This window comes from Schistocerca piceifrons, unplaced genomic scaffold (assembly GCF_021461385.2).
Source record: "Schistocerca piceifrons isolate TAMUIC-IGC-003096 unplaced genomic scaffold, iqSchPice1.1 HiC_scaffold_846, whole genome shotgun sequence".
Lineage (NCBI taxonomy): Eukaryota > Metazoa > Arthropoda > Insecta > Orthoptera > Acrididae > Schistocerca > Schistocerca piceifrons.
Window position 1 is genome coordinate 675,806 of NW_025729109.1, and position 14,405 is coordinate 690,210.

The 14,405-nt window shown below is 37.0% G+C and overlaps 1 protein-coding gene across 1 annotated transcript; it reads left to right on the forward strand.

Annotated features, from left to right (window-relative positions):
• Nucleotides 1-985: 985 nt before the first annotated feature.
• Nucleotides 986-2,719, forward strand: LOC124770946. The gene is made up of 2 exons (XM_047249245.1): nt 986-1,023; nt 1,165-2,719. The coding sequence occupies exons 1-2, from the start codon at nt 986-988 to the stop codon at nt 2,717-2,719; spliced, it is 1,593 nt and encodes a 530-aa protein (XP_047105201.1).
• The last annotated feature ends 11,686 nt before the right edge of the window (nt 2,720-14,405 follow it).

The window sequence follows — 14,405 nt, forward strand, 5'->3', positions numbered from 1 at the left end:
ACCGACAGTATCAAAAAGGAAAACCTATCATATTTACAATTATTGGACTCTTACAGGACGAATTAAAAAAACTGTACGAGAAATATGAATTAAATCCACACAAGTTGGAGCAATGGCGTAGTAAAACAAAAACCAAAGATGTGAAAATCGGCGCTTCATCCTCCGAAAATGATCTGTTGTTAATTATTGCTTAGCTACGAGAGGACACAAAAATTCTGAGTGACGAAAACAGAAGACTCAAGCTTAAACTGGAAGAGAGTGGTCATCAGGTATGTCTTAATATCCCCAAACCTATGGAAGAATTGCCAGAAAGTGAAGCTACGACTAAAACGGCTCACAACAGGCCTAGCAGTAGATAGGTAACTGTAAAATCGAAGGAGAGCGCTTACAAACATATTAACAATAAACATAGGCCGGACTTTGTGTTACCATTAAATAACAAATATAATTCGCTTCAAAATACAGATGACTTTGAAACTGTATCAGCACACTCATCTGATAAGGTGGTGCAGGACTCTCAAAACTTAGCGAACAGCCAAGTAAGGTATAAGAAAAAACGTAAAATCAAGATTTATTCAGACAGTTACGCCAGAGGATTAGCAGCTATGTTAACGGAAAGCGGACCTCGTGTGATTAACGAGTTTGAAATAGAAGGTACCGTTAAATCAGGAGCTGGTTTACGAGATGTTTCAACACCAATCAAAAAAGAAAGCACAGTCCTCGCGGATAGAGACTTTGTAGTGGTAATGACTGGAGCAAACGACGTCAGCAGAAACGAAAGGAAGATTGCTACTTCGACACTGAAGCAGACTCTCGGAATGTTAACCCACACCAACGTGATTGTTGTTAATGTGCCACATCAACATGATTTGCCCCAGTGGTCATGTGTGAATAAGGAAGTGGAGCAGACAAACAAGGAGTACAAAGCTATCTGTAAGCACTTTAAGAATGTTTCCTTAATTAACACCTGTAGTTGTAGCAGAGAATGGCATACCAAGCATGGTCAACATTTCGGTTATCTAGGTAAACGTGTTTTAAGTGATACAATTATCGGAATAGTATTGGATAAGCTAGAGAAGGAAAAAAGACCAGTAATGTGTTTGGATTATGTTTCAACTGAGATGACAAAAAACTTGTGTGCATAGACCAGGTTGGGTGTTCTAGCAACATAAGGACACAACCTGGTCAAGGCCGCAAGAGAAACAGAGATTTGACCTTATTTAAGTCAGTAAAGAAGAGAAATCTACAACAAGGTATTTGCAACTTTAAAATAATCCACCAGAATGTACAGGGCTTGAGGAAGAAATATGAACAATTAGACGTGTTTGTAAATGAAACTATGCCTGATGTGCTTGGTATTAGTGAACACTGGCTATCTGATGCCAAATTAGAACTTTTTAAACCTCTAAACATGGTACTAGCTAATAAGTTTTGCAGATCTACTATCAGAGGTGGGGGTGTATCAATGTATGTAAAGAGCACATTTGATTTTAATCCTGTAAATGTAAGTAAATATTCGTTAGAAGGAACAATTGAATTATGTGCAGCACGTATAAAGATACCAAATGATGAAATTTATGTTATATGTTTATATAGACCGCCAGGTGGAAACTTCGAAGTTTTCTTAACAAAGTTTTGTGACATGATAGAGAATGTTTTTATATCACACCTAAGCAAGTTAGTAATTATAGGACATTTCAACATAAATGTATTAGCAGATAAGTTACACACTAGACTATTCAAGAATACTCTGCTTGAATATAATGTAAGATACCTGATAAACACTGCAACCAGGGAGACTGAAACATGCCAGTCTGCAATAGATAACATAATCACTAGTATTCGTCTTTACCATCTTACATCTTCCGTTATTATAAGTGCTTTGTCAGACCACCATGCAGTAGAACTAAGTGTGCACGTAAAAAAGGTTCATACACACAGTTGCTATAGATATATTAGGATGAATACAGACCAAAATATAACACAGTTGAATAATATGCTAAGGAATGTGGATTGGAACAGTGTTCTAACTACACTTCATAGCTATGGCAAATTCTCAAGTGAACTATTCTACATTCTTAATCAAGCCCGTCCATTAATAAAAAAGAGAGTTCAGTCACATGCTGTAACCCGAAACTGGATATCAAGTTCAGTCACTGAAGCTAGAGAAAAACTAAGATGGTATGAGTATGCTATGTTAAATGACTTGAGCAATAAAAAATTAAAAGAAGAGTTCAAAAAGTATCAGAAATACTATGTAGACCTCCTAATTTCAGAAAAACAGAAACATTTTGAAAGTGTCAGTCAGAACTCAAATAATATCTCCAAAACATCATGGTCACTAGTAAATAGAGAAATTGGTAAATCTGGGAAACATACAACTGAAAATCACTTGATGATAAATGATCAGAATAAGATAGCAGATCTATTTAACAATTACTTTGCTTCTGTTGGCTCCAGCATAAACAATCAGCTTAAAAATCATAAATACAAATTCAGAGGAACACCAGTGTCAGGAAGTATATTTTTGATGCCAACAAGTAAAGAAGAAATAATTAAAATAGTGAGTAGCTTAAAGAATTTCCATGAAGCAGGATATGATGGTCTTAGTCTGGACGCTCTTAAGAAATGTATACATAAAATTGCATCACCTATATCAACAGTTATCAATTCTCATATGGAAGATAGTCTATTTCCAGATGAGTTGAAAATTGCCTGAGTTGTGCCTATTTTTAAAAAAGGAAACAGGAATTTAGTAGAAAACTTTCGACCCATTTCTGTTCTTCAAATAATATCCAAAATCTTTGAGAAAGTAATATACATAAGAATCTGGAACTTCCTGGTATGCAAAAAAGTGATTTCTAAGGGGCAGTATGGGTTTGTCAAGGGGTTATCCACAATTACAGCAGCATCCAACTTAATCGAAGGTGTCACTCAAGCAATAGATAATAAAGAACATGTATGTGGCATCTTTTTAGACTTACAAAAAGCATTTGACTGTGTTGATACGACCATATTGCTGGACAAACTGTGGAACTATGGCATTCGAGGAACAGCCCATAATCTGATGAGATCCTACTTGACAAATAGGAAGCAGTTTGTGTCCATTAGCACTACAGAGGGAGGATGCAAATCAAACACCACTGACAAATTTTGGTATTCCACAGGGGTCTATATTAGGACCACTTCTTTCTATTATCTATGTAAATGATATTGAGTCTATAACAAACCATGCAACAGCTATCTTATATGCAGATGATACCACGTTAATATGCAGCAATTCAAGCTATTCACAGCTCGAAGTGGAATCCAATACTGCAGCAGGCTTCATTCTGCAGTATTTAAATGAAAACAAACTAATATTAAACACAAATAAATCTGTCTATATTGAATTTGATCTTGGGAGGCAAAAAACTCATGAAAACAAAATCTTAATGGGTGACGAATACATTAAAAAACAATACTCGACCAAATTTCTTGGCCTGACACTAGATGCAGAGTTAAACTGGTCTCATCATGTGAATGATATTTGCAAAAAGCTATGTACTGCCATATATGTCCTAAGAAAACTGACACCTTTTTGTAACATCACCACTCTGAGGCAAATATATTTTGCACTATTTGAATCCCACCTAAGTTATGGGATAGAGGTATGGGGATCCAGCAGTAAAGGTAGTATGAAAAGGGTACTTACCTTACAAAAGAAGGCACTTAGAATTATGGGAAAGAAATGTGCCAGGGAGTCCTGTAGAAATTTGTTTAAAGAATTTAAAATACTAACTGCTCATAACCTGTATGTGCTGAAGATAATCATTATGGCAGTAAATAGTAACAAAACACTTAATAAAGAAATACACGATCACAACACTAGAGGTAGAGAGAGACCCCACATCATCTCTCATAGAACAACACTTTATGAGAAAAGCCCTCACTACGCAGGCATAAAACTACTGAATTGCTTCCATCCTAATATCTCCAAATTGCCCATTACAAAACTAAAAATGAAATTAAGATTATGGCTCCTAAACAATCCTGTATATTCAATAGAGGAGTTTTTAGATTTAGTACACTCGTATGATGGAAGACCATTTATCTAAAAATATATGTAATCTCAGATCTTAGACTGTGTCACAAACTGTAAATATTTGAATGTCAGATATGAATAATGTGTTACAAGCTGTAGTTCCTTATTCTAAGTATGGCAATAATAATTTTCTTTATGTATAGTCCATATATGTAACTCTCTTCTCTCAACTAAATTTAGAAAAAGTTGTGTAGATAAAAGTGCCAGCCAATAATATGTAACCCTAGTAAGTAAGGCTCTGACTTATCCAGAAGACTGGAAAAAAAACCTTTTTTTGTAATCAGTTGATGTTGGATCAAAATAAATAAATAAATAAATAAGGAAATCGGCCGTGCCGTTTCAAATGAAACATCCCAATTTTTGCTTGGAGCGATTTAGGCAAGTCACGGAAAACCTAAAACTCTATGGTCAGATATTGGTTTGAAACATAGTTCCCCCAATTGTGAGTCCAGTGTATTAACCACTGCACCACCTTACTCGGTCTTAGTCATCCAACTGGTTTCCTGATCACATCTTCTTTCGTATCAGCAACATTAAAATCACATGATAGTGTCAACTGATAATCTCATGCGTTGTTTCACCAACAGTATATGGTTTGTCACCCCCTTCTTCTCACATATTCAGCAATAGTATTCCAGTCAGTAGGCCAGTCCACTTTTACCAACTTTTTTAAAATTCTGTAGCGACTGCCAAATGCAATGAGATACATTCCATTTCACTGTGATGAATAAACATGAATTTTAAATCAATGACTTCTAGGTTAGATTTTCCAGTGTTTGATTAATTCTAGGTTAGAGACTTCCAGTGTTTGATTAATTATAGGTTAGATATTTCCTGAATAGCAGGCGAGCACATCAGCAAATTTGTTGGGATTCTGTCTTCCATCTTCCACAACAATCACTAAAATGAGCTTTACCATTGCAGGTAGAGACTTCAACATCCATAAAAATAGCTTGCTATCTCATATCTTCTTCGTTTTCCCTGTATTTCCAGACACATGAAACACTCTTCTTGTTTTGACTTTATGTCATTGTCTATAAAATTTTAAAAAATTCAGTCGCTGCTTATAAAACAACCCATTGTTAATGGGATCAGTTGCTGTCAACAAAACTTGCTGGAAACAGAAGTTGCAGCTTACAGAAGTCCTATATAAGTTTTGAGCTCACTCCATCTCTTGTTCTTTCTTCTCACAAACACTGTCTGTTCCTAAAAATTAGCATTATAATCAGGTGTCAGTGCTCCTTTATTGACCCCAGCGGTACTCTAGGCCATGTATAGACATCACTGATCTTTTTTTTTAGGATGATGAAAACAGAGACTATAATCTTCTGAAATGTCTTTCTGTAAATATCGTCCATATGCACAAATTTATACAGGGATCACACAAGTGTGATGTTAAGTGACAATCTAAGGTATTTTATTATTTTTCCAGTGTGAAAGTAGTAAGACTGAGCCACTGAAAAACTTTCAGCATGATTCCTCACACCATCACAAATTTCTGGTGAATTAAATTTCCTTAGATGATGGTTCTTCTGCATTCTTCACTTGTGTTTTCGACTGCTGTTTTCTTCATCACTGTTATTACAACACCTTAACGGATTCCAAGTTTATTCAGAAACATGGTCTTGCAGTCTTGGATTCATTCTGTTCTTCATAGGAAGTAGAACATAACAGTGAAGTTCCTTTTTGAGTTCACTCATGTGCTAGCTTTTTTTAAAGCAAATAAAGTCTGTTTTTTAATACATTTCTAATTTGCAATATCTTTAAAAATGTTCAGCCTTTCTGCATGGACAAACTTTTTATGACATTTACTTCTGCAGTTGTCTCAACATGGATCTTTCATGTAAGCTCCTGGAACATAGAGTTCCCTGAATGAAATATAGGATTCTTTGCACTGGTATCTGATTTTGAAATCTAAATATCCCTGTGTTATCAATGTTTTTATATTTTTTATTGGGTTGCTTGTCCTTGAAAGTGTTTCTCCTATGTCTCTAAATTCTGTTCTTTAAAGGGGTGAACATCAGTAATGTCACCTTCATTGGCTGTCTACAATAGCTCTGAACTTTGTTACCATCAGTTGGCTTTAATTGCTTCAAATTAACATTTGCTCATTTTTGTGGCTCTTCGTCTGATTCATCACCAGATGCTAGTTGATATTCCAAAATAGAAGGAGAGATATCTGATGGTCGGCTAAATGTGTGGAATATGTAGACTATGCAAATGACCGGGTTATTGGTGTAAGGCTGAAAGGAGCACAAAAAGATTTACTGATTGTCGAGGTGTATATGCCAACTTAAGAACATGATGATCAAATTGTAGAGGAAACGTATAATGTAATAGAGAGAATAATGGATGAAAATAAAAAATGGTGCAAAATAGTAATGGGAGACTGGAACGCCATTGTGGGAAAAGGGAAAGAGGGAGACATAGTATGCAGTCATGGTCTCAGAAAGAGAAATGATAGAGGTGAATGGCTAATTGACTTCTACAGGGAAAGGCAGCTGATAGCGGCAAACACATGGTTCAAGAACCACAAGAGGAGGCTCTACACATGGATATCACCAGGGGATAACTATAGAAACCAAATCGATTTTATACTGGTAGAAGAAAGATACAGGAATTGAACCAAGTGCAGATATTAATAGTGACCACAACTTACTTATGGCAGAAATAGAAATAAGAATGAAAGAACTGAAGAAGGCGATCATGGGGAAGAAGTGGGATCTAGAGAAGACAAGATCCAACAAAGAACAAATTACAGAGCTGCTGTCTAGGGAGTTTCTCAACACATTATGAGACAAAGAACCACCACATAATGCCAACGAGTACTGGAATATGCTGAAAGAAGGAATCATTAAAGCAGAAAAGCAAAATATAGGATATGTAGAAGGGAAAAGGCCAAAAAACCATGGATCACACAGGAAATGACTTCCAAGATGGAGGAGAGAAGAAAATTGAAAAGCAAGAGCACTGAAGATGCAAGAAAGAGATACCGAAGGTTAAATAATGAACTGCGAAGAGAAACAGAGCAGGCTAGGAAAAAATGGCTAAAAGTGGAAAGTGATGAAATTGATGAACTGGACAGGAAGGGAAGATACAACCTACTATACAACAGAGTAAAGACTATGACATGGGAACAAAAAAGAGCAGGGAGTGCTACTATGGAAATTTTGAGTAAAGAGGAAGAGGTAGTGTACAAAGATCGTGACGATGTCCTTCAGAGATGGGAAGAATATCTAAAAGAGCTACATGACTCAAATAGCAAAACAGAAACTCTGGAACTTGAATCACACAACAGTGTAATTGACGACAAGAGAGGACCAATCATCATAATGGAAGAAGTAAAGTCTGCCACAGCTGCAATGAAAAATGTAAAGCAGTAGGTATAGATACGATACCGGGAGAAATATTAAAATGCTTAAACCAAGACGGAATAAGAGAAATATTGAGATTATGTAATAAAATATATGACAGTGGTGAATGACCTGAGGACTTTCTGACAGCAGTAATGATTCCATTACCGAAAAATCAAGGAACCAAGAAATGCAATGAGCACAGGACAATCAGCCTCATTTCACATGCAGCCAAAGTGATGTTAAGAATAATTAATAAAGACTTGAAAAAGTAATGGAGGAGAACATTGGCGAGGAGCAGTTTGGTTATAGATGGAATATGGGCACCAGAGATGCAATAGGGCTCGTACGAATCTTGGGAGAAAGGTTTATTGAAAAAGGAAGAGACCTATATATGTGCTTCATCGATCTAGAAAAGGCATTTGACAATGTGGTTTGGGACAAGCTGGCAACTATAATGAGGGAAAAGAGAGTGGTCTGGAAAACCAGAAGACTTGTAAACTCATTATATCTTAATCAAAAAGTTGCAATTAAAATGAGAGGAGAAAGTACAAACTGGATCGGACTAGGAAAAGGAGTAAGACAAGGATGCTGTCTATCACCTACTCTTTTCAACCTCTACTTGGAAAATATGATTGACCCATGCTCAATAGATGACAAAGGCATAGAAATTGGAGGAAGTAGAGTAGGGTGTTTGAGGTTTGCTGATGATATGGTCCTTCTAGCCACAGGGGAAAAAGAATTACAGGATTTGATGGACACCATTGAAACTAATGGAAAAAAATATGGAATGAAAATTAACACAAATCAAACAAAAGTATTGGCACTAGGAGAAAATAAGGAAATAAAAATTATGCTGAATGGAGAAATACTAGAACAGGTGCTAAATTTTAAGTATCTTGGAAGCAGGATAGACACCGACTGGAAGTGCATCACAGAAATTAAAACAAGGATAGCAATGGCAAAAGAGGCGTTTTATAAGAAAAGGAGAATTTTCTGCAGCGGTCTGGACAGAGAACCCAGAAAGAGACTCATGAAATGTCTTGTGTGGAGTGTTATTCTATATGTCGCTGAAACAACATGGACTATGAGGAAGAAAGACAGAGAAACGCTGGAGGCTATTGAGATCTGGACATGGTGGAGGCTGGAAAGAATAAGTTGGATGGACAGAGTAAAAAATGAAGAGGTATTGAGAAGAGTGGGAGTGAAAAGACAGTTACTAGATGTAATAAAGAGAAGAAAAAGAAATTGGATATATTAAGAAAGATTGATGGACTGATCAAAACAGTTTCAGAAGGTTATATAGAAGGGAAAAGGAAGTGAGGGAGGAAGAGATTCCAGATACTGGATGACATGATGGACGGTACAACATACAGCAGCCCTAAGAAGGAAGCAATGGATCGCAGAAAATGGAGAGGCAAAGGACCTGCTAATATAGCAGATAACTTCTGATGATGATCTGATGGCGAATATGAATCATGATTGTTGTCACTGGCAAGGAAAGTACAGGGAAAGTGACTGATATGAGTGGTTTCTCACTCAGGAAACATGAAGAATCAAGAGTACTTACAGAAGAACAGAAACATATTCTAGTATATTGTGCATTCTATATTTCAAACTTTCCTTACTCTTCAGCTTGACAAAAATTAAACAAAAAATATTTCCACTTTACATCCATAGAAAATGAAGGATACTGAAAATAGAAATGAAGTGTTGAAATTTGATTTCAAAGCTACAGTATTTCAGAAGAATATTGTTATACTTACAAGCAAGAGACTGCAAATTCTATACAACAAATTCAATCATATTTTCCCTCTGGAACTCATTACTAACAAATTAGTACTACAAGAGAGCTCTGAAACCAAACAAACACCCCAGATTTTTTCAGTCTTTATGACATTAACAGGACAAAACCATAAAAAATGGGGAAAAATACTCACCAAACTTTGTTGCCAATATAAACTGTGCTACCATCAGACACAGACAACAAATATTTCCCTGTATGAAGTTCAGGTGTTGCAGTTGTGTAGTTCAAGATATCTGCCTCTGGCATTACAGTTATCATATCATTCACAGTTCTTATTAAGGAACACCTGGGCAATCCAAGATAGCTATTTGTAGCAGAGAAATGCTCCCTGATATAATATTTGCATATTTGTTGAAGTAAGTATTGTGATCTAACAGTAAATCCTGAGAGATACCTAGTTATGGCAGAAGGAAGAGTAATAGTGAAGACTTAAAGTTTTGCAGTTGTAGAGATTGGTTGAAATACTATGCATAACTGTACAGCAGCTAAAGACACAATGACCACAATAGAAAAAATAACCTTATTCAAAGCAGCCAGCAATATTTGAAAATGTCGATAGAAAACATATTACAAAAAATACTAAGTTACAAAATATATTATGAACAAATTAAAGGCCATAAGCTCCACATAGTTTAATGTGTAATAAGGAATGGTATCTCAGCTTAATATTTTATCTGGAAGCATCTATCAGATTTTAAAGAAATGGAAGTAAAGCAAGCTTGACCCCATTTTAACAATGTCATCCTCGTTCAAAAAGTCTTTCACCCAGAATTTAAATGTATTTCAACTTGAAACAAAATGCAGTTTCGAGAATTTTCGGAAGTTGCAAATGCTATGCGTAGGATATTTCGTAGTAAATCGGCGTTTTTGTTTATAAGAACAGTTTCTCGTTCTGATGGGATCTGATGTCAATTCAAATTCAGCTTTAAACATCTGAAAGCACTAATAAATTTCATGTTGCCATTTCATTGCAACATTTGTGACCGAAAAACGAAAATGAATTTATTATGCTGGAATTAAGAAATCGCAAATACTAATAGTTTTGCAGTAATGTAAATATCTATGTGCCTATAGTTATTGTTCTCTAAAATTATTGGCATTCCTGGGTAAGGAAAGTAATTGCTGAAGTATATAATCAGATTCATTTCAGAAAGTTAAAGTATATTTTGTCACTTAAAAATTTTTTGTTTACATTTCATACTTGCAAAATGATTGCTCAGAGAACATGTTAAAAGAGTGTCTATTCATTAAATATTTAGTATGAAAATCCAATAATAGAAAGTTGCACATTAGCTACATTTACTGTGACTTACCTAATTTCTTTTTCTTGTCAAGGCTATAGGTTTCCTTCTTCTGTAGTGTTTAAAAAAGTACTCATATTCAAGCTCATTACAAAATACATACCACAAAGCTACTCATACTAGGTTCAATAGAGTTTACATATCAAATGAGGTTTCATTTTTTGAGAGATGTATGTGCCAATTATGCACCAAATTGAAGTTGACTGTGGTGTCTACTATATTAGTGGCAAAACTTAACTGCTGATACAAGACACAGTAAAACAAAAATCACTGTTTAGATGGCATATGTCTTTTTTTTATTGCATGACAGCAGACAGGCAAATACATAAAACACTGGATGAAAGTGCACTTACAAAGCCAGCTGTCAACTGCAAATCTAGAAGCTCATTCGGAATTTTCTATGGCCCCTAAAGAAAGTTAGCTGGTATTTTATTCAGTTAGGTGACAATTTAATCAACTACTCATAGTTTTTGTCCAAATCGCAAATACAGCACACAAGTAGATTACAGCAATGTTGAACATATATCTCAGGCTACAGTACACATCAGTTTTTTATTTCAGTCATACTTCTGTCTTGAGCTTCATTGGCTTTGTAGCTCACAACTGCACTATCAAATTCCAATGTTTGAAGGTCTTGCATTACTAGTACTCTGCAGATGAGTCCCGTCAGCACACCTACGTTTTCTTCCATCCACATTTGTTGGCTTCACCAACTCACAGTAAAGTGATCAGACTCCATCCCTAACTTAGGCCTCAGGCTTCACTACAGGTCATTGTGGCACTACATCTAGTTTTTTCTATTCATCAGACAACTATGAAAATCAGTAACATGCCCTAAAATTCATAATAACCAGAAATGTATAAGTTATTTTGGCGCTCTGCATATTAAAACTAAAACAATCAATTCATTTCACCTACTGAAAGGAATAATTATGTTAAGTGAATCTTATTGGCTTTCATATACAGCCATGCAAATGCCTGTGACCAGTAACAACAAACTTCCATCAGCACACAATGCAAGAGCCACCAACCCCGTATGTGTACTCCAGCCAAATTCTGTAATGAAATATTAATCTTAATCACCTGCTACACAACAAGTGCATGTTAGGTAATGGTTCAAAATGGCTCTGAGCAGTATGGGACTTAACATCTATGGTCATCAGTCCCCTAGAACTTAGAACTACTTAAACCTAACTAACCTAAGGACATCACACAACACCCAGTTATCATGAGGCAGATAAAATCCCTGTTAGGTAATGGTAACAAATGATTAAACTCGCCAGACTGTTATGACATGTAATTTACTTATTGGTTCCACGTATCATTATTCATACTTGTAGATATTTTAACCATAATGAACATCACACATATAAAAATGCTAAACAAAAACCAAAATTTGTTCACATCCTGCAGATACACATCCATCATTAACATGTACCAACGAGATCTGATAGTTTGCTGCACACACAACAGAGATGCAACATGCCCAAAAATACTGGATGTCAACCTCGAGACACATCTAGTCCCACAAGTCGCCCCCCTCTCCCCCCTTCTGTAGCAGATCCGATCTTCTAAAAGTATGGAAATTTGTGGGCAGCTTGATGACCTATGCCTTTGCAAATAATTGTCAGAGATTGTGTAACATGAAGGGTGTCCTCAGTAGAGTATGTTGGCGTAGGTGTGCTGCCATCTGTGGTTTGATGAAATTGCTTGTGACTTTTTATGACGAATGAGATTGGTGCTAAATTGGTAGCTGGTCCCTGGGTAACAGGTAAGCTGTTTTTACGCTTTCAAGTGATGCTGTTTTTGGGTTATCATTGTATACTGTATACAGTTAATGCAGACAACAAGCCCACCACTTTTGCTTTTACATAGCCTAAGAAAGCCTTTCCCTGAGGTAGTTTTGGCAGTTAGAATTATTAGTCAATTTCCCACAAATGTGAGACATGTTATAGGGACTGAAAAGATGGTGGCCAACTATCTTTCGAGGTCAAAGAAATTTGCTATATCATTGATTGGCCAAATACGTGTCAGACTAAGCAGCCAACATGCAGACAGAGGAGCTTATGTAAGTGGAGACATGGCAATTCAGCTCAGAAAAGCTGTATTTTAAGGGAGTAAAAAACTTCATTGTGGTGCAGTACATCTCAACTACCTCCCACACCTTATCATGTCTGCTGCTGTTTTTCGCAAGGAAGTGTTCATCAAGATGTACAAGAACAGTCACTCTGGAGCTAATACCACAATAAATGTTGTCAAGGTCAGCTACATTTGGCCAAGTACTAGGAAAGGCTGCTGAGCATGCACTAGACCATGTGTTTCCCTTCAGACAGCAAAAGCTACCACTATATACATTGGCCAGTATGTCATTTTTATGATTCCACACTGCGTTTTTTCCTATGTAAACATTGAATCTATGTGCCTACTGCCTCCAGCAGAAGAGCTCTGGTAAGTCCTCAAGGCAACTGAGAGATACACCTGTTGGGCTGATATGACTCCAATTATGTAGATTTGTGTAGAAAAATCAGCCAAGACTTTTCTTTCTACATGACCCACTTGGTTTGACTGCCTGGTACACCTTACAATGGACCACAGATAACAGTTCATGTCACCATCATTCCACAAACTGGATACGTTGTCAGGTTTCCAACACCATCACCCCACTTGTTATGAAAGTCTTGTACAACACTGTGGCACAGACTATATTTCTCCTAAGTATGCTCTCATCAGGTAGAAACATACGTTATTATCAGATTAATATCTGCCATGTCCTGATTCACAAGACTAGAATATTAAGCTCGTTTTTGGTTCATGATCCATAACCTAACCCCCTCTCCCCCAGAAAAATGGTGGGTAGTTCAAACTCCAACAGGATAATGTACCACACCACGGTTATCTCTACTAAGCAAAGAAAATCGTGGGAAGATAGCTCACTTGGGCTACCTCCACTAACCTAAGTCCTCCTATGAACTGGCGCCAAGTTTGAATTTTGGGGGTAAACAAAGGTCGCTTGGTGTTTCTCTACTAAGCTAAGAAAATGGTGCGAAAGAAAGGTCACCTGTACTAAGCTCAATCACCCGACAGCCACCTCCTCCTGATACTCGCGGGAGAAGGACTTGGACATAAGTCTATATGTAAACAATTTCATTCAGGTGTGTTCGCCATAAGGTCCAGTGCCCAACTGACTTAGTACACAGCACCACCACCAGAGGGCTCTCTCATCTATTATGTAATCCAAGATGGCCGTGGCAAACACTGTGTTCACCACAAGGTCCAGAGCCCAACTGACTTAGTACACAGCACCACTGCCAGAGAGCACTATCATGACATCAGCAGATGATGCAAGTACCGTTATCCAAGATGCTGCAAACAGTGTTTTCACCATGAGGCCTAGTACATATTGGCACCACCAGAGGGCGCTGTCATCCAAGATGGCTACCATGACGTCAGATGATGACACAAGTACCATTATCCAAAATGGTGGCAAACAGTGTGTTCACCACAAGGTCTAGTACATATTACCACAACCAGAGAGCGCTACTGTGACATCAGCTGATGATGCAAGTGCCACGCCCACCTGGACTCAGAAAGAAATTGTTAAAGTCTCCACCATGCTACTCAACCGACCACCACATCCCCCTCACTACCAACTGATGTTGTCAGGCTAATGTGTACTAATGTACACTAACATGTACTAACGTGTACTAACATGCACTAATGTGCACAGCGCATGACCTCATCCAAGATGCCCCCCCTCCCCAATGGTCTGAAGTTTGAATTCTGGCTGGAAGATACGTACAAATGTTCAGATGTGTGTGAAATCATATGTGACTTAACTGCTAAGGGCATCAGTCCCTAAG